The 22,639-nt window shown below is 35.1% G+C and overlaps 1 protein-coding gene across 5 annotated transcripts in view; it reads right to left on the reverse strand.

Annotated features, from left to right (window-relative positions):
- TLK1 (tousled like kinase 1) overlaps positions 1-22,639 on the reverse strand; it is a 150,690-nt gene that overhangs the window by 84,953 nt on the left and 43,098 nt on the right. For all 5 annotated transcript variants that reach the window (XM_061184746.1, XM_061184754.1, XM_061184764.1 and 2 more), the window contains one exon: positions 920-991. In XM_061184746.1, coding sequence (XP_061040729.1) covers positions 920-991 — 72 coding nt within the window. The remainder of the gene's footprint in view (positions 1-919; positions 992-22,639) is intronic.

Genomic DNA, 22,639 nt, shown 5'->3' on the forward strand with positions numbered 1-22,639 from the left:
TTTGATATTCCCCTTCCACTGAACACCAAAACCAGATGCCTAAGAGTTACTGGGTGCTAATGACCTATGGTATTATTATCATGGTGATATATCTATACTAACCCAAGCAGAAAAAAGACTAAAATGGATCAAGTAGAAGTTAACACTGACAGGGAAAATACACACACACACACACACACACACACACAAATGCTGAAAAGTGACAGAACTCCATAATCTGAGAAGAGGAAATATTACAGACTGTATCTGCAAAAAGTGAAGTTGCAGCATCAATAAATGAATGCTACTACCCAAAGAACCTCCTGTCTAAACATTTTTAAAAATGCCATCAAGAATATCATGCTCAACGTGAACTATACCATGGATCCAAATACCTACTTATAAAATTCCATATATTTTCTTAGTGGGGAGAGTAAGTGGGTGGGGGAGGAGGGGATTTTTCAGATATTTTAAAATATGTAAAGTGAAAACCAACAGCATGAAATCCCACAAGAAATTTCAAAAAGAGAAAAAAAATGTGTTTCTGTATCTCAAAAAGTAAACAAACCTTTACTCAGGACCAAACGAAGAGGGAAGTATAACAAGAAATAATAGAAAACTGTGAAATACAACGTATTGCAAAACCACATTCATCTCTTAGAATTATGAACGGCTAGTAACTTAAGAATATCTGTCTATACCATTAATGTACAAGTTCACCTACATAACCAAAGAAACTATATTTTCTTTCTAATGTCCAATACAGTCTTCAGTTTGAATGTTGTGCTTCATAAAACAGAATAAAATGCTCCTACAAAAAACTTAACAAGGATTAACCTTTAGCACAAGTATTAAAGAAGGAAAGAAATTAATTAAAAAAAAAACAGTGATTCCAACTTTTACTTATTAATAGCACCATATGTAAAATGAAGTTACTTACCTCTGATTCTTTGTCACTCAAAGATCCCAAGCTTCCAAAACTGTGATTAGAGCTTTCATTATTTGTTGAGGCCTGTTAAAGATTTTTAAAAAGGTAAAAATTAGGAGTAATTTAAAATGGAACATTTTACAAAGTAAATAATATATCTTTATAATTAAAAATAAAATATGATTCCTTTAAATAAGGAAGACAAATGAAGTAAAAATAAGAAACACCAACTTCTTAACACTATACTTGGAAAGTTTTATCAAATCAATAAAGTTCTGCTGTGTTTCAGGGACTGACTTGTGTTAGCTGACTTTTTAGAATATCAAATTCAGAAGCAAAGGAAGTGAGATGTTGTTAGGATAAAAAGATCCCTAAAATTACTACCCAATGTATAAAAACTAATGCCTCCTTTAACTGAAAGTATAATTTGTGTTCCTTAATTTTCATCACAATCTTATGAAATTCCATCATATCTCACCCACACCCCTTTGCCTCTTCATATTAACAAACTGGTCAATCTTTGGTTTCTGTTTGTTTGGGTTTAGCCTTTTAAAAAAATCTTTTACTAACTTGACCATTTTAACTGCGTCACTCAGAAGAGTTTTTAAATTTCCTTTACAATATTTTTGAACTGTGACAGTAATGAACTATCACTATGGCAGATAACATTTTCCATGTTTCCAATGTGTTTCTATGATGGTTATTACTTTGTCGACTTTTTTGGACCATCAGTACATTAGATCAATGTCTTCCAGGAATGTTTAGACCAGACAGACTATAGCATATATGCCAAAGATGACATATGAATGAACTTCATGTACAAGCAGGCCAGCTGGTATCCGTTTCCCTTCAATTTGTAAGAGTAGCTGCTAATACTACCATTACAAGGTTGCAAGTTAGCCTATAATTACCCTCAGACTGACTAATTTCCAAACTGATGACTGATATGATACATTGCATATATGTCCAGTGCTATGCTGGACACTGTAAAGGCTATTTTCAACACAAAATAGCATTTGAACTAAGATTCAAGCACTATTTAGAGGAATTATAATCTAATTAGGGCAAGATTATCAAACTTGAAAAAGAGAACATCATAAACAGCAATTAAGAAGTGATAAATTATAAAGATTCAGGGACAATGGAGGCAGTGGCAACGTTTCTGAGCATCCCTAAATCCCCAAACCCACATACAACATTTACAACAAAACTGGGTGACAAGGAAATCTACAGAAATCTCCCTAAAACAGCAAGTGGGAACAAATCACCAACAACCATAGAACCTGCATGGTATGAGAAGAAGCAAAAGAAAACAGAGTGTCTGACACATCTGAGAACAGAGACTCCCAAAACAGCTATAACTGGGTTCCTGCATTTTCCTAAGTCTGAAGTTGGGGCAGTTAGCCTCTATGAACTCTTAAAACTGATCCTTCACTAACAGTGTCACAATGAGGATAAGCTACTGAGCATGGAATCAAAATTGAGCACATTAGGTACAATGAAGATTAAGGAATGAGAATAGTGGGGAAGGGAGCAAAGCCTTAGAAATCATAGAAAGCAAATGCCACACTTTTGAAGAGTTCCCAAAAACAACAGCAGAGGGAGCTCTGTAAGAAATGCCATCCTAAACCATAAAAAAGTAAGCAACAGAAAATGATGTAGGTCAATCCTATGAAATTATAGGGAAAAAAAGAAAAAGATACAGAATTACATCCTAACAATAAAAGCATACCAGAAATATATGCCCACGAAATAGGTGAAAATTATAACCAACTACTTCAAAATGAGATAAAAGTCATTACAAAAATGACTCAAGATGTGCAAAAACAACATAAATCAGATTTCAAAAAACTCAGAAATAAGGTAACAGAGCTCAGCAAAGCATTAGAAATTGAAAAAAAAATTTTCAGAAATGAAGATTAAGCCTGAATGAACCCAAGAGAAAATACATACAACAGATAATGTTTTAAGAGAATGAGAAGGTAAAATGGAGGAACAGTTTTGAAATCAAAAGAAATGAAGAGATTAAAAGGATGAGAGAAAGCAACAACTTAATGAAGTAACAAGGATCCAACATTCAGATAACAGAAGTCTTTAAAGAGCACTACCATAAGAGAATAAATAGTAAAGACTATAATTCAAGAAAACTTTCTTAAAAACAACAAAAAACAAAACCTGAAACTACTGACTGAAGGAGCACTGTGTACACTTAAGAATTCAGCCCAGAAGGCCAACATCTAACTTTTCAAAGTCAACACTTTATTTATGCCAGAAGAAAACAGAGTAATATATTTCAGATATTCAAGAAAAGAAAATCTGAATTAAGTGTCTTATATTTGGTAAAATTGATTTTTATCACATGGAAGACCCAGATAAACTTATCGTAATGCCAAAAACTGGGAAACACTGGCTCCCATGAGCCCTTCCAAAAGAATCTAGAGAATAAGCTTTAGACAACCAAAATGAATAGTTTCAACCTAAGAATTTATGGCAAGCAATATTATTATTTACTTGTTGATAAAGACTAAATGAGAAGTACAAGGAAGAGAGTATAAAATTTAATGGCTAAATGCATGCAAAGTTGTTAACACAATTTTTTTAAAAACTGTGCTATGGAAATTCATGGAAAGCACAAGCAAAAAATGTTTTAACTATTTTCCATAATCTCTTTGGTCACTGTGATAGTACACATTGTTGAGACTGCTGTGTGTGTGAGATACAGAAAGGAGTAAATAAATAATTATGTGATATTCTAAATTCTATCATCTGCTTTATGTCCTTCAGAACCACAATTCTTGGTATAGAAGAAAGAAGATACAGATGTAAATAAAAACCTTATAGTTCTGATTTGAACTGGAAATATTAATATAAATACATGAGATTTTTACTTTTTAAAACAAAAAAATCCTGCCATGAGTAATAACAGAATACCTCTTATCAGACCAACATTCCCTCAGATAACAATAAATCCTAGACAAAAATATAAATAACAACTACCTGAAGGCACTTGAGCAGCCAGAAATAGGCAGAATCTGGTTAGAAGACAATATTTGGAAGGAGGAAATAGAACTGGATGGGTTTCCTGTTTTTACAGCTTTTGCCTGAGGGAAGACCCCTAGACTGAGCTGCACAGAGCAGTTGAAATGTGAATCAAAAGATGCAGTCTTACTGGCTTGAAAAGCAGAGTTTGGAGCTACCACAGCAGCTGAAAAGTGAGAAGGCACATACTGGAAAATAAAGAACCACAAAGAGAGAGAACCACAGAGAACTCTACCCATGTCTCTGACTGGTCACTGTTGTATGCAAGAGTGGATCAGACTCTAAGCAGTCCAGGTAAGACTAAAATGACTCAGAGACATCAGCTGCCATCCTCTGTGGGGAGACATAGTTTAGATTTCAGTTCAGCCAAGTTAACTGCTTGCTAATACAAATAATAACCAGAATATTAACACTCTCCAGAAAAATACACTAAACCCCAGAGTCACTATAATGTATCATTCACAGTATGCAGGATATAACAGAAAATTTCTAAGCATATGAAGAAACAAGAAAATGTGACCCATACTCAAGAGAAAAGACAATCAATAGAGACCAACCACAAGGTAACCCAGGTATTGGAATTAACAAAGATCTTAAAGCAGCTACCTGCAAGTATGTTCAAGACACCAAGGGAAAATAAACTTATAATAAATAAAGGAACAAATTGTAAATTTCAGCAGAGAAATAAAAATATAAAAAAGAGCCAAATGGAAATAGCAAAACTGAAAAATTCACTTTCTAAAATAAAAAATTCACTGTATGGGCTTAACAGCAGAATGGAGAAAGTACTGAAGATAGATCAAAAAATTATTCCAACTAAAAAACAGAGAGAAAAATACTGAAAAGCAGTTGTCTGTTGAACACTATTAAGTAGTCTAACATAAATGAATTTGGAGTCATAGAAGGAGAGAAAAAGGAGCAAAAAAAAAAAAATTGAAAAAGCAATAGAAAATTCTAAACACTGGTGAAAGACATAAATTTACAGATTGAAGTAGCTCACTGATGTCCCCAAACAGGATAAGTACAAAGAAGATCATACCTAGGTACATCATAGTCAACCTGCTGAAAACCAAAGATTAAAAAAAAACACCTTACCTCATACCTGTTAGAGTGGCTTTTATCAAAAACACAAGAAATAAGAAGTGTTGGCAAGGATGTGGAGACAAGGGAACCCTCCTACACTGCTGGTGGGAATGTATTGGGTTGGCCGAAAAGTACCTTCGGTTTTTAAGTAAAAATAAAAGACACATTTTTCATTTTCACCAAGAACTTTATTGAAAAATGTATTCACCCTTTTGTTCCACTACCTTCTGCCATTTTTCAGGCAACTTCATAATTCCACCTTCCCGAAACTTTTTATCTTTTTGAGCAAAGAACTGTTCCAGGTGCCTTTTACGGTCATCCAGGGAACCGAAAATTTTTCCATTAAGAGAATTTTGTAAAGACTGAAATAAATGGAAATCCAAAGGTGCAATGTCTGGTGAATATGGAGGATGAATCAGAACTTCCCAGCCAAGCTGTAACAGTTTTTGCCTGGTCATCAAAGAAACATGCGGTCTTGCATCATCCTGATGGAAGATTATACGTTTTCTGTTGACTAATTCTGGATGCTTTTCGTTGAGTGCTGCTTTCAGTTGGTCTAACTGGGAGCAGTACTTGTTGGAAATAATCATTTGGTTTTCCGGAAGGAGCTCATCACAGAGGACTCCCTTCCAATCCCACCATATACACAACATCACCTTCTTTGGATGAAGACTGGCCTTTGGTGTGGATGGTAGTGGTTCATTTTGCTTGCCCCACAATCTCTTCCTTCCGTTCCACATTACCATACAGTATCCACTTTTCATTGCCCGTCACAATTTGTTTTTAAAACGGAACATTTTCATTATGTTTAGGTAGAGACTTGCATGCGGAAATACAGTCAAGAAGGTGTTTTTTGCTTAACTTACATGGAACCCAAATATCAAAGCGATTAACATAACCAACCTGGTGCAAATGATTTTCAACGCTTGATTTGGATATTTTGAGTATGTCGGCTATCTCCTGCATGGTATAACATTGACTGTTCTCAATTAATGTCTTGATTTGATCACTATCAACTTCAACTGGTCTACCCGACCGTGGAGCATCATCCAGCAAGAAATCTCCAGCAAACCACTGGAGACATGTTCGATCAATCACAGCACCTTCTCCATACACTGCACAAATCTTTTTTTGCGTTTCAGTTGCGTTTTTACCTTTCTTGCAACAATAAAGCATAATAGGCCAAAAATGTTGCTTTTTTTCTTCCATCTTCAGTATTAAAATGGCTACATAAAAATTCACCAACTTTGGTAAGTCTTTTTCTTAAATCCACGCTGATATGACAGCTGTCACATATAATCTAACAAAGTTGTTTCAAATGAAGTTAAAGACAATTAACTGCTACTAGAGCCATCTTATGGAGAAATATGAATGAAACTTTTGGCCAATGCAATAAACTGGTGCAGCCACTATAGAAAACAGTGTGGAGTTTCCTCAAAAAATTAAAAATAGAACTACCATATGATCTAGCATTTCCAAGTGTTTATCTGAAGAAAACAAAAACAGTAACTCAAAATGATATCCGCAACCATAAACAAGACCAAAAGACAACCCTCAGAATGGGAGAAAATATTTGCAAATGAAGCAACTTACAAAGGATTAATCTCCAAAATTTACAAGCAGCTCATGCAGCTCAATATCAAAAAAAACAAACAACCCAATCCAAAAATGGGCAGAAGACCTAAATTGACATTTCTCCAAAGAAGATATACAGATTGCCAACAAACACATGAAAGAATGTTCAACATCATCAATCATTAGAGAAATGCAAATCAAAACTACAATGAGATATCATCTCACACCAGTCAGAATGGCCATCATCAAAAATCTAGAAACAATGAATGCTGGAGAGGGTGTGGAGAAAAGGGAACACTCTTGCACTGTTGGTGGGAATGTAAATTGATACAGCCACTATGGAGAACAGTATGGAGGTTCCTTAAAAAACTAAAAATAGAACTACCATACGACCCAGCAATCCCACTACTGGGCATATACCCTGAGAAAACCATAATTCAAAAAGAGTCATGTACCAAAATGTTCATTGCAGCTCTATTTAAAATAGCCAGGACATGGAAGCAACCTAAGTGTCCATCAACAGATGAATGGATAAAGAAGATGTGGCACATATATACAATGGAATATTACTCAGCCATAAAAAGAAACGAAATTGAGTTATTTGTAGTGAGGTGGATGGACCTAGAGTCTGTCATACAGAGTGAAGTAAGTCAGAAAGAGAAAAACAGATACCGTATGCTAACACATATATATGGAATCTAAGAAAAAAAAAAAAAAAGTCATGAAGAACCTAGGGGCAAGACGGGAATAAAGACACAGACCAACTACAGAATGGACTTGAGGATATGGGGAGGGGGAAGGGTAAGCTGTGACAAAGTGAGAGAGTGTCATGGACATATATACACTACCAAATGTAAAACAGATAGCTAGTGGGAAGCAGCCGCATAGCACAGGGAGATCAGCTCAGTGCTTCGTGACCACTTAGAGGGGTGGGAAAGGGAGGGTGGGAGGGAGGGCGACGCAAGAGGGAAGAGATATGGAAACATATGTATAACTGATTCACTTTGTTATAAAGCAGAAACTAACACACCATTGTAAAGCAATTATACTCCAAAAAAGATGTTTAAAAAAAAAAAAATGGGAAAAAATGATATCCACACCCCAATGTTCACTGCAGCATTATTTACAATAGCCAAGACATGGAAGCAACCTAAGCGTCCATCAATTGATGAATGGATGAAGAAAATGTCGTGTGTGTGTGTGTGTGTGTGTGTGTATATATATATATATATATATATGAATACATATATATATATGAATACTATTCAGCCATTAAAAAAGGGAAATCTTGCCATTTTCGACGACATGGATGGTCCTAGAGGACATTATGCTAAGTGAAATAAGTCAAAGAAAGACAAATACCTCTGATCTCACTTATTTGTGGAATCTTCAAAAACAACAAACAGAAAAAACCCCAAGCTCACGGATACTGAGAAGAGACTGGTGGTTGCCGGCGGAGGGGGGGTCGGGGGGGTGGGTAGAGGGGAGAAATGGATAAAAGGGGTCAACAGGTACAAACTTCCAGTTATAAAATAAATAAGTCTTGGGGATGTAACACACAGCATGGCAATGATAGTTAATAATACTGTATTTGCATATTTGAAAATTGCTGAGAGAGTAAATCTTTAAAGTCCTTATCACAAGGAAAAAAACTGTAACCAAGTATGGATGTTAACTAGGCTGTGGTAATTACTTTGCAACATATACAAATATGGAGTCATTATGCTATACACATGTAATCTAATCTTACATGTAATCTAATCTTAAATGTAATGTAATCTTAAATGTCACCTATACCTCATTAAAAAATTTATGATTTTTTTTAAAAAAGAAAAAAATCTTGAAAGCAGCCAGAGAAAGATAACATATTACATTCATGAGAACAAAAAAGGATATGACTGACGGCTAGCTTGTCATAATAGATATTGGAGGTCAGATTTCATCTCTGGAAAAGTGAGCCAGGAGAACTCTGGATTGAGACACATAAGCCACAGCTGAGGAAAGAGAAGACATTAAGTGCATGTCTACACACTAAAGGAAGAGACTCTTAGCACCTTCCTGTGCTAAATTCTAGAAAGTCAGCAGCCAAACTTAAACTCTACAGGCTGGAGAGTACAGAATTTCTCTCTAGGAAAATAAACCATCTCAAGAGACAAGACTTATAGACACCAAGAATCAAAAATCTCTCAGAAAAATGACCCAGCCAAGTCATCCTACTGTAGTAAGTCCTGCCTACTCAAACAACGCTTCCAATAAGTGTTTCAGTGCCTAAAGCATAGATATGCAAAGCCCAATATCACCAGATGTCTGAAAGATATAAACAAATATTTTTTAAAAACCCATAAGAAAAAGACAACCCAGGGAGCAGAAAAAAAATTCACACAGAACTATTACTAATATCCTAGTGACAGCCAACTACGAAAATGAAACATTTCAACAACAACCTAAGGGGACTTTCCCTGGTGGTCCAGTGGTTAAGACTGCATGCTTGGGACTTCCCTGGTGGTGCAGTGGTTGAGAATCTGCCTGCAAATGCAGGGGACACGAGTTCGATCCCTGGGCCAGGAAGATCCCACATGCCACGGAGCAACTAAGCCTGTGCGCCATAACTACTAAAGCTTGTGCGCCTACAGCCTGAGCTCTGCAACAAGAGAAGCCACTGCAATGAGAAGCCCACGCACCACGACGAAGAGTAGCCCCTGCTCACCACAACTAGAGAAAGCCCGCGTGCAGCAACGAAGACCCAATGCGGCCAAAAATAAATAAATAAATAAATTTATTTAAAAAAAAAAGACTCCACGCTTCCACTGCTGGTTGGGGAACTAAGATCCTGCATGTTGTGCAGTGTGGCCAAAAAATAAATAAATAAATAGCATTTTTTTAAATTAAAAAAAAGAACCACCCCCCCCAAAAAAAACAACCTCCTGGAAATTAAAAATATGATAGCTGAAACACACAGGGAAAAAAAAAGGACGAATTCAAAGATAAAGTTGAAGAAATCTTCCCAGAAAGAGACCAAAAAACCTCGAAAAAAGAAAACTAGAGAATCAGTCCAAGAGGTACTGCTCCAAATGAGAGTTCCAGAAAAAAAAGAAAGAGAAAATTAATGAGCTAAAATTATCAAAGAAATAATTCAGGACTTTTCAAGAAGTGAGAGAGTAGCATTGACATATATACACTACCAAATGTAAAACAGATAGCTAGTGGGAAGCAGCTGCATTGCACAGGCAGATCAGCTTGGTGCTCTGTGACCACCTAGAGGGGTGGGATGGAGATGCAAGAGGGAGGGGATATGGGGATATATGTATACATATAGCTGATTCACTTTGTTATACAGCAGAAACTAACACAACATTGTAAAGCAATTATACTCCAATACAGATGTTAAAAAAAAAAAAAAAGGAACTGGAAAACATTAGTTTTTGGATTGGAAGGACACACTTTTGAACCAAGCACACTGGTTCAATGAAGATCCATACCAAGGCACATTATAATAAACAAATTTAAATGCCAAGGATTTGAAGCTTCTAGAGAAGACTAAACAGGAATACCTACAAAGGATCAGGAATGAGAATGGCACTGGAGTGCTCAGGAGTAACACTGGAAGCTAGAAAGCAATGGAACAATGCCTTCAAAATTCTGTTAAAATGATTTCCAACCTAGAATTCTACACCCAAACTAACAACCACGTGGGAAGAGGAGAATATGCAAGGTCTCAAAAATCTGACTACCCATTTACCTTTTCTCAGGAAGTGACTAGAGAATCTGCTCCACCAAAACAGAAGAATAAACCAAGAAAGAGGAAAATATGGCATACAAGAAACAGGAGCTCAAAAACGGGACAGACACAAAAGGAATTTCCATGATGATAAAGAAGAGGGATTCCAGGATGACAGGCACCCAGAAGAAACAGAGAGTAACTAGTAGCCTAGATAAGAATGGAAGAATGGAAGATTTCAGGGGTATGTCTACAGAAATATAAGAATAAAATAAATAAATTTACATTTGAAAATGAGAGGTTTACACACCTCTGCTGGAGATTATATGGATGCTTACACTGAACACTAACAAACTAAAGAAATAAATCAACTCTAGGAAAAACAAAAAGTTGTACAAAAGAAACATAATCATGGAATCTCATGCTGTGAATAAAATTTAGTCATAACATAAACAATGAAATAATGACCTAACCCAAAACTAAAATATTTCTAAATCAGGATAGGGTCAGGGAAGTTTGAGTATTTCTACAGCGGTAGAGGGTTGGATCATTTAAGAGTTAACGCCTCATCTTCTATAACAGGAAGTCAATAAATATCTAAAACTGAAAAAAAAAAAAGACAAAGAACTATAATAGTCTTACTTAGAAATACAGACATAAATAAAACAAAACACATATAGTATAATAAAAAGCTACAGGTGAGAAGGACTGCCTCTATGAAGGATAAATGTAGGGTTAAAAGAATGGGGCATGCTTCTACTAATTTTCATCATAGGCTTGGTAGGACAAGTTGGCTTTTAAAACTCTGACCATGGATTGTGTGTCTTTTCCTTCTTGATCTGTAGGAATTCTTTACATATCCTTGGTATGAATCCTCTATGACTTGGTCTTTTCACTCATACATTGGTATAATTTGAACACAGTTTCATTTATCAAATGGTTTCCTTTATGGCTAGAGCCTTTTGTGACCTATTTATGATATCTGTCATTATTCTTATTAAAGCTTTATTATTTTTCATATTTAGATCTACAGTCACTTGGAATTGATTTTTCTATCATGGCAAGAAATGAAGGTCGAGTTGTTGTTGTTTTTTCCCAATGTGGCTATCCAATTGATCCAGCATCATCTATTATAAAAGACAACCCTTTCCCCACTGCACTGCTGTGTCACCTTTGTCATGTATCAAGTTACTATATATGAAAGGCTCTGCTGCTGGACTCTATTCTGTTCCATTGGTCTATTTTCCTTTCCTGTGTCAATATCACAGTGATGTAATTCTACTCCTTGGTACATAACTAAGAGAACTGAAAACATATGTCTACACAAAAACTTGTATCAGTGTTCACAGCAGCATTATTCATGTCAAAAAATGGAAACAACCCAAATGTTCACCAACTGATGAATGGATATACAAAATGTGACACACATCAATACAATGAAACATTCAGTCATAAAAAGAAATGAAGTATTAATACATACTACAACATTCATGAACCTTGAAAATATTATGCCAGGTGAAAAAAGCCAGACACAAAATGCTACGTACTATGATGCCATTTATATGAAATGTTCAGAAGAGAAAAATCCATAGAGACAGAAAGTAGACTAGTGGTTGCCAGGGGATGAAGTGTAGGGTAGGAAAGCAGGGGAATGAGGAGCTGCTGTGAATGTTTATAAGATTTCTTTTTGGGGTGATAAAAATATTCTGGAATTAGTGGTGATGGCTGCACAGCTTTGTGATATACCAGAAACCACTGAAAAGTACACCTTAAAAGGGTCAATTTTATGGTATGTGAATTATATCTCAATATAAAAAGTTTCAAGTTATTGAGGAAAAGGGAGCACAGTTGGGGGGGGGAGTGTGACAAAATCTAGTACATAATCACTTATACATTCAGACATACAGTATGTGCACATGCAAGCACACACTCATAGACTTTTGAAGCCTTCAAAGCAGAGAATAGAGTTGTTTTTTCTTTTGCAAACATTCATGAGACATTTTTTAAAATATAAAAGCAACACAGGCACATAGAAAAAATTTCATTACAGAAATATAAATATTTCCCTCCCATATCAGTCCTACTATTCAGAGGCAACAACTTTTTTTTTTAATTTAACTTAATTTAATTAAATTAATTAATTAATTTCTTATTTTTGGCTGCGTTGGGTCTTCATTGCTGAGCACGGGCTTTCTCTAGTTGCGGCGAGTGGGGGCTACTCTTCCTTGCAGTGCGCGGGCTTCTCATTGCGGTGGCTTCTCTTTGTTGTGGAGCACAGGCTCTAGGCGCATGGGCTTCAGTAGTTGTGGCACTCAGGCTCAGTAGTTGTGGCTCACAGGCTCTACAGCGCAGCCTCAGTAGTTGTGGTGCATGGGCTTAGCTGCTCTGCGGCATGTGGGATCCTCCCGAACCAGGGCTCGAACCCATGTCCCCTGTATTGGCAGGTGGATTCTTAACCACTGCACCACCAGGGAAGTCCGAGAGGCAACCACTTTTTTAAAAAGTTGTTTTTAATTAAAATTTTCAATAGGTAATGCAAACAAACTACTTCAGTTCATTTCTTATCATCTTTCTAAGGCTGTATGTCTACACTAACAAATTAAATATACGTTCATTGATTCCTCCCTTCTTACTCAAAAGATAACGTTATGCAGACTGTCCCACATTGCTTTCTTTTCTCTTTATGTTGGAAAAATTCCAAATCAATACATAGATAGCTTCTTCATTCCCCTTTTCCTTTGTTACTTCCTTTCTTTCAAACAGGTGCAGAGTATTCCACTGGATGTACTACATTTCAATAATTCTTTATTGACCTTGCCATAAAAGATGAAGAACTTAGCTCACTGGCATCACAACTTCCCTTTCTTCCTATTTTTATTTTCAAATCTTCAGTTACTTTCACTTCAAATAATAAAAAAACTTTTTTATTCTTTAACTTTAAACTGTGCATGACTCCTTAATATGTAAAATAAAATAAATCTTTACATTTCCTCCTTCTCCCAACATGATAGCTACACTATAACTTTACATCAGTACAATTTATAACATTTACCTTTACCTTCTATCTGTATTCCTGCAACAGAGCCACAAACTCATGCCACAAGGATCTGTGGCAAGTAAAATAAACAGGTGAAGTAGGCTTGGGATAAGAGAAGAGAAGTGGCATATGACAGAATATCAGTTCTTTCTCTTCCAATTTTTGTTATCAGCTATGAACACTGAATTAGCAAATGGTGAATCCTTGATGCTAAGGGAAATACAGGATTAGGTTCCTGCAGGCTTCTCATCACAAGTTCATCAACTGATCAACACATAACCTTGTTTTGTTTTTTGTTTTTTTATATATATATCTTGGCTGTGCTGGGTCTCCATTGTGGGCTTCTCTCTAGTTGTGGCGTGAGGGCTGTCTAGTTGTGGCACACAGGTTTAGTTGCCGCGCAGCGTGTGGGATCTTAGTTCCTAGACCAGGGATCGAACCCACGTCCCCTGCATTGGAAGGCAGATTCTCAACCACTGGACCACCAGGAAAGTCCCCATAACCTTGTTTTATATAAAAGTGTGTTTCTGTTTAAAGACCCCTTGTTTAATATGTACTGTCGATTCATTCACATTGAATTCATGGCCAACAACACTAACTCATGCCTGAATGAAGCTAATCTAACAAGCATATTTTCCCCCTAAGGCACATCACAGTCCTCTTGTGCTTAGAACACTAGATAACACTTGACTACCACCCTGAGGGGCTATTTTAAACAGTAAAACTACCAACAAAAAGCACAAAAATGTGAAAAACATGGCATTAAGTAAACTGAGAAAAGAATACTTGTTTACAGTATGAGAGCTGAAAATGTAGGCAGAGTGCCACTTTATTCAGCCTCAGGCGACTCAAATTTTTCACCACTCTGCATATGCACAGGCCCGTGAATGACCAGCAAAAGCAATGTAAGTATTGGTTTTGAAGTCACAAATAAGTTGAATAAAGAGTATTGATTGTGTGTATCTATCAAATCAAGCATATAATCATATTGTGCAAATCCTGTATAGCCTTGCTCTTTTATATGTTTGAACAGTCAAAATCCAGAATTATATTAAAATCCCTCAATATAGCTGTATTTTAATAAATTTACCATGTATTTTTAGAACTGTTTGCTATATAAAAGTTTATAACTGTCTTATCTTTTTTGTGGATGCTTAGTCCTTAAAAAGTATCTACCTTTGTTTCATTCAGGCTTTTGGTTTTGAAGACTGTTTCATTTGATACTCATTCATGCATTCAAAAATAATTATTGAGGGCCTTAGCATTGCTGTAGATGCTAGGGATATAGCAGTGAAAAAAAAAAGACTTAGGTCCAAGTGCTCATGAAGTTTACGTTACAAGAAGGGAAACAGACAATAAACAAACATATAAATATTTAGTAATATATAAGGAACCAATAAGTACTTTAAAAAAACTAAGTAGAGAAAGGGAGAGTGGTATAGGTATCATACCTATACATAGAGCAGTCACAGAATGCCGCTCTAAAGAGGTGACATTTGAGCAGAAACTTGAATGCAGTGAGAGAGAAGTGTGTTTGAGGCAAATGGCAAATAAATCAGTGTGACTGCAGTAGTGGGACAGTTATTAGTTGAATAGGGTAGTCTAGAGCTAGATCAGAAGGTCTACTTAGAGTACTGAATTTTATTTTAAATGTGATGGGAAGTCTTTGGAAGGGTCTGAAGTTGGGGAGAAACTGATTGCAAATTTGTATTTAATTCTACTTTCTTTTACTTTATGATTGTCTGAACTATTTTCTTTCCAGTTACTTCCAATCTTTGTCATTTTGGGGGGATGTTTCCTGTCAACAGCCTGAAGATGGATTCTCATTTATTATCATAATATATACTTGGCTTTATTTCTTCCATATTATATAATCGCAGGTAAAAATAGAATATTTTTGTTTCCTCTTTCTGTCTTCCTCACTTTTATTAGACTAAGTTTCTTTTTGTTCCTCCTCCTACACCCTATCACAGTAATTTAAAAGTTCTATGTATAGTATCTCTGTTGCTTGTGCTTATTACTTTCTTACTTTTAGCAAACATATAACCCTATTCTTCTCTATAGACAAATCAAATCTTAATGAATTATTCTGTAGTCCTAGATGATTTTCTTACCGTTCACCCCTGTTCCTCTTCTCCCAGAGCATGATCACTATCAGAAATATGATCCTTCGAATGCTTTTATTTCCACATTACAAACTCCTGGTGTCACTATTATTAAAATTTGCCCCTACTGATACTGCATTTCACAGGCACATCATCACCATCAATTTAAATAAAAACACTGTAAGAGTCATTGCTCACCACTATGTTACATTCTGTAAGCTTTACCTTTATTTATTTATTTATTTATTTATGGCTGCGTTGGGTCATCATTGCTGCGCGCGGGCCTACATTTGTTTTTAAATTTAAATGAATATTTTTAAAATACAAGCTTACCCCCAAAAGAACAGTAAAACCAACATTAATTCAATATCATCATCCAACATACAGTCCATACTCAAATTTCTCCTGTTGTCTCAAAAATGTCCTTTAAAACTGTTTTTCTCCCAATCCAGGAGCAAATTAGAACCCACGGATTCACACATTGCATTTGGCTACTAAGTCTCTTTCGTCTCATCCAACCTAGAACAGTCCCTCTGCTTCCCTTTGTTCTTCGTGGCACTGAATACTTTAAAGAGTCCAGGCCAGCAGGATGTCCCAGGAGTATTTCCTCATGATTAAATTCAAATCAAACATTTGCAGCATGAAAACTACAGGTGATGAGTGTTCTTCCTATTGCATCACCCTCAGGATACATATAATGTCAGGCTCTCTGTGACACTGCCAATGCAAAGCTTGACCTTACTTATTATGGTGGTGACCAACAAATCTCTCCTTTTTAAAGGCATATTTTCTCTTTTATAATTAATAACTAATCTATAGAGTGAAACTTTGAGACCTTGTAAAACACTGTTCTCCAAAACATTTTACTAAATGGTTTTAGCATCCATTGATGATCCTTACCTTAATCAATAATTATACTAGGAAATACTGTGTTGATTTTCTGATTCTATATTCCTTCTACATTAGGTAACATTCTTCTAAGAGACTGCCACATAACAATAAACATACCTAGCTTGGTTCCTAAGTACCATTCCCCACTAAAATGAAGCAGGGCTCTTTGAAAAGGTCTGTTCACATTCAGCACAGAGACCACAGTGACACTAGAGAGAGATGGTAGAGTTGTGTATGTATACATAAGCATAAAATTGGCAAAAATACTTATATTTCTTAAATCTAGATAAAGAGTATACAAGTATTCTTTGTAAAATATTTTCAATTTTTCTAAAGGTATAGTATTTTTTTCAAAGTAAAAAGTTGTTTAAAAAAAAACAAAAAAACTGGGGGGAGGAGGGGAGACCCTGCAGGAATGCATAAATATCAGTTTGAGAGAACAGAAATAAATAAATGGGTATAGAGTGTCATCATAAAACTAAAACTAGAATATGTAACTTTAAAACATCAGGAAAAACTCCATTTGTCCAACGGAAAGCAACGAGTAGAAGGGAATAAAAGTCAAGTACGATTAGAAGATATCAGCCAACAGATGGCAGAACCAAGTCAGAAAATAAAAATAATTATAAGTACAATGGAGTAAAACCCACCATTTAAGAGATAAAAATGCTCATATTCCGTCAAAAAAAGTTGACATGTTGTCTACAAGAAACACACTTAAAAACAATAAAAATTAAAGAACAGAAAAACATATACCTAAGACAATATGAACCAAAAGAAAGTTGAGGATAGTATTCTTAAGATTTGAAAAAACAAATATTTTTAAAAAATTATATAGTCATGAAACGAAAAGAAGATATATGCATGTAAAAATATAGCCTCAAAATACATCAAGCAAAAACTGATAAACTACAAGCTGAAATGAATAAAGCTGAAATGTATACATCAATAATCACAGTTAAAGATTTAAAAATACTTCCCTCAGAAAAAGATAGCTCAAGCCAACAATACAAGGAGATACCTAAGATCTGAACAAATACAATTAGGAGCTATTAGATATGAAATGTTTATAAAACAGGGCACATTTCAGGATTGATGCCATACGAACTGTATTTTCAAAATGTAATGCAATAAATTATAAGTCTGTAACAAAAGAATAGCTCAAAATAACTAATAATCTAAGAGGAGGGAATATACAAATGTTTACAGTAGCTTTATCTGTAATTCTTAAAATACTGAAAGTAACCTAAATGTTCCTTATCTAGAAGAAATGGATTAAAAAGAACTGTGGTATACTTTTACACACTACTATATAAAAAATAGATAATCAACAAGGACCTACTGTATAGCATAGGAAACTATACTCAATATCTTATAATAACATATAATAGAAAAGAATCTAAAAAAGAATATATATATACATATATATGTATGTATAACTGAACCACTTTGCTGTACATCTGAAACACAATATTGTAAATCAACTATATTTCAATAAAATTTTTTTTAAAAATTGTATATTTTATACAATAGGATACTATTCAACAATAAAAAGTAACTATTGGTAACATTACAACAACATGGATGAATCTCAAAGAAATGCATTATGCTAACTTATAAAAAGTCAGACTCAAAAGGCTACATATTTACAATACTTACCCCATTTATATGACATGCTTGCAAAGGCAAAACTATAAAAACAGAAAACAGATCGGTGGTTGCCAGAGGCAAGCTAAAGGGGTAGAGTGCAAAAGGACACTGGGGAGTATTTTGGGAACTATTTTATATCTTAATTGTGGTGGGAGTTACACAATTGTATACATTCACAAAACTTATAGCAGAACTATATGATTAAAAGGGGTGAATTTTACCCTATGTAAATTATACATAACTTAATAAAAACCATGGGGGGGGGGGCTCTCATAACCAAACACTTAAAATCTATACATTTTATCATATGTTAATTCTGTCTCTATATAAATAAATAAATAATCTAATTCATTCAACTCAATAGCTGGAAGAAGAGCCACGGAGCAAATCCAAAGTAACAAGTAAATTATGATGACAGAAATCAATGGGAAAAAAAAAAGTGAAATAGATTAAAACCAATATCTGTTTCTTTGATTAGTCAGAGCTCTGGCAAGAATGAACAGAAAAGGAGAACTGAAAGAATAAACAGAAATGAAATAACAAAGGAGATTTTTTAAAGTGTTATAACCATACACTAATAAGTTTGAAAAGCTTAATTGAAATAGATTAATAAACTAAGTAATATTAAAGAAATTTAAATGTGAAAGACCTTCCTTGCAACAAACCCCAGGCCAAGACAGTTTTACAGGTAAATGTCTACTCATTTTCCCATGAACATTTTCTACAACATACAGGATGTTGAAAAAATTGAAAATAGTGAAAGCAGCAGCAGTTCATTTTATGGGGCTAGTGTGACACTGTTTTATAAAACAGACAAGGTAGAGTGATGAAAATGTTCTGTATCTTAAAAGGAACATGGATTACTACGAGTGTACACATTTGTCAAAACTCACTAAATTATTACTCTTCAGGTCTCTGCATCTATTTCTCTTATAAGCATATATGTAAAAATCCTAACTAAAATAGTTAATCATGTATTAAATCCAAAAGTATTTTTTAATATTTATTTATTTATCTTTATTCTTTTGGCTGCGTCAGGACATCGTTGCACTGCGTGGGCTTCTCTCTAGTTGTGGCGTGAGGGTTTTCTCTCTCTAGTTGTGGCGTGCATGCTCCAGAGCACATGGGCTCTGTAGTTTGCGGCATGCAGGCTCTCTCGTTGAGGTGCGCAAGCTCAGTAGTTGTGGCGCGTGGGCTTATTTGCCCCACAGCATGTGGGATCTTAGTTCCCCGACCAGAGATCGAACTCGCGTCCCCTGCACTGGAAGGCAGATTCTTTACCACTGGACCACCAGGGAAGTCCCCTAATAAAGTATTTTTTAAAATAGTGTATCAGGGACTTCCCTGGTGGCACAGTGGTTAAGAATCTGCCTGCCAATGCAGGGGACGTGGGTTCGAGCCCTGGTACGGGAAGATCCCACATGCCGCAGAGCAACTAAGCCCGTGCACCACAACTACTGAGCCTGTGTTCTAGAGCCCACGAGCCACAACTACTGAGCCCACATGCCGCAACTACTGAAGCCCGCACGCCTGGAGCCCGTGCTCCACAACAAGAGAAGCCACCGCAGTGAAAAGCCCGCACGCCGCAATGAAGAGTAGCCCCTGCTCGCCACAACTAGGGAAAAGCCCATGTGCAGCAACGAAGACCCAACATAGCCAAAAATAAATAAATAAATAAAACAGTGTATCATAACCAAGTAGGGTTTATCACAGCAATGCAAACTTCAACATTTTTTTTTAAATTTGTTATACTTATTATTTTAGAAACAAACAAAAACGTCTTAACTAACCAGTAATAGAAAAGTTCTTCTGTAATTTGGTCATGGTTATATACACAAAACCCATAACAAACACTACACTTAATGGAGAAACTTTAGATGATTCCTTCTCAACAAGACATAGTACTGAAGCTCATGACCAATATAAAAAAAAAATTAAAAATTGGGGGAACATAACTATTTCTCTTAGAGAAACCTAGAGAATCAACAGAGTAGTACAACCAATAAGAGACCAAAAGCAAGACTGCTACATACAAGACCAGCCTATAAAAATAAAAAAAAACCCTAGGTCAGCAATAGCCAACTAGAAAATATAATAAATAATATTTCAGCCACAAAAACTTTAAAGTATCCAGGAATAAGCCCCCAAAATTCATAAAAACTAGCCAAGAATTCTTAAGAACTCTACAGAGAGAACTGAACGAATGGAAAGACATTTCATGTACTTGGATGGGACAACCTAATCTTATAGATTTCAGTACTCCCAAAATTAATCTATAAATTCAATGCATTCAGAATAAAAATTCCATTTGAATCTTTTAAGGAAAAAGATACAAATAAGTTATTACAGAAGAATAATCCCCAAATGCTAACAAGCAAATAAAGAGATGCTCAAATTTTATATGAGGGAATAAAGATCCATAAATAATTAAGTCAACCTTATAAAAGAAGATTAAAGGAGAGACTTGCTCTACCATATAAAGAAGACATACCAAAATACAACTGTATTCTTTTTTATGTGATACTGGCACAAGAACACAGAGAGACCACCGGAACATTAAAGAAATCTCAGACACAGACTGGTATATACACATGGCAACTTAATATATGATACAGGTGCCAGCACAAGTCAGTGGGAAAATATGGATAATTTAAGAAGCATTGTGGAGAAAACTGGTTTACTACATGGAGAAAAATAAAACTCAATCTCTATCAATACTATGTAAAAGATAAGGCCTCGGACTAAAGAGTAAATATAAAAGTAAAACTGTACAATTAATAGAAGGAGCTGTAGAATATCTTTGTGCCTCAGGGGTGGGGAAGAAGTATTTAACTTTTAGAATACCATCAGAGTCCACTGGACCCAATTTTAGTTTTTTAGCTTCTTTTTCAAGTAATTCTGTTTGTAATAATTAATATTTCAGGACTTTTATTCTTTCTTAGAGATCATCCATAGAATAAAAATAAGATTTATTTTTAATAGAATAAAACACATTCTAGCTTGCAATTAATTACCAGATGTCCACTGGCCTTTCATCAATCTACAATACATTATGGGATCTTACTGATCTTATTTTTCCTATATTTTGTTATTATACCATCCTAGGAACTCATCATTACTTATCACTGTTCATCAATTATTCCCAACTATGCTAATACAAAGAAAAACCACTAAAATAAAAAGAAAATGGAAGAATGATGGTATGATAGGCAAAATATTGGCCTCCCAGTGATGTCCATGCCCTAAACACCAGAATCTGTGAATGTTATTTTACATGGCAAAAGGGACTTGCAGATGTGATTAAGGATAAGAATTTTGAATTGGGGAAATTATACCAGCTTATCCAAATTGGCGTGGGTCCAATCTAATCACATGAGTACTTAAAAGTGAAGAACCTTCTAGGCTATGGTCCAAAACATATGACTGCCAAAGAACTGTAAGAGAGATACAACATTGCTGCCTTTGAAGATGGAGGAAGGAAACCACCAGCCAAGGAATGCAGGCAGCCTCTCAAAGCTGGAAAAGGCAAGGCAAAAAGATCCTTCCCTAGAGCCCACAGAAAGGAATGCAGCCTTGCAGACACCTTGATTTTAGCCCAATGAGAGCGGTGTCAGACTTCTGATGCTACAGAACTGTAAGATAATAAATCTGTACTGTTTTGAGCAACTTGGTGATAATTTATTATAGTAGAAATAGAAAAACAACACAGATTAAATCACCTAAAAGGACGATGCAATAGTCAAATTTTGATCTTTTAGTTATCTTCTTGCCTTGCCCAAAGTACCACATCATCTTTCAAAAACGTATAAATGACTAAGAAACCATCTTTGTAGTCTGATTTTAGCTTTCATTTGACTCCAGCTGGGAATTAAGAAATTTTCATTTTCCACTTAAGATAATCAAGAGAAGAAAATGACAGAAGAAGACAATTTATAATTATTAGACAAATCAGAAAATAAATACAAAGAGATAACAGCACCTAAAACTGATGATGGTGACACTGACTATATAAATGAAATCTGAGTCTTCAAATGACAGTATCCTAGATGAATTTTCACAAATTCAAGAATCAATGAATTGGACAATACATTTCTAAGGGGAAAAAAAAAGGGAAACATGGTATTCTCATCAGTTAAGTCATTCAACTGAAGGACTTCACCATACAATATTCTGCAACAAGAACCTGGACCATTTCATTATGCTCAAAGGACACATAACAATATGCTTCATCTTTTATGATGTTTGTGCACCAAGATTTACTTGATACAAAGAGATTTTTAAGTATGTTTAAATTCATATAAAATTTCTAATAAAGTTGTTTTTCATTATAGTTTTATTCTTATTGTTGTAAATTAGTAAAATAACAAAATATAAACATAGCAAAAAGGTCTATTTGACCCAGATGGTTAATGGTGACGACTGTTTTTCTTAGGTACAGACCATAAAGCAAAAAAATTGGTGAGTTTGAATACAACAAAATTAAATAGTTCTGTACAATGATGGATACCATGAACAAAGTTAACAGACATGACAAAATGGCAAAAGTTATTTGCACTGTATGTAATCAACATGGAATAAATATGTAGAATATACAAGGAACATGGGAAAATCAGTTTGAAAAAGAAAGTAATTCT

The sequence above is a fragment of the Eubalaena glacialis genome, chromosome 1 (genome assembly GCF_028564815.1).
Source record: "Eubalaena glacialis isolate mEubGla1 chromosome 1, mEubGla1.1.hap2.+ XY, whole genome shotgun sequence".
Classification (NCBI taxonomy): Eukaryota; Metazoa; Chordata; class Mammalia; order Artiodactyla; family Balaenidae; genus Eubalaena; species Eubalaena glacialis.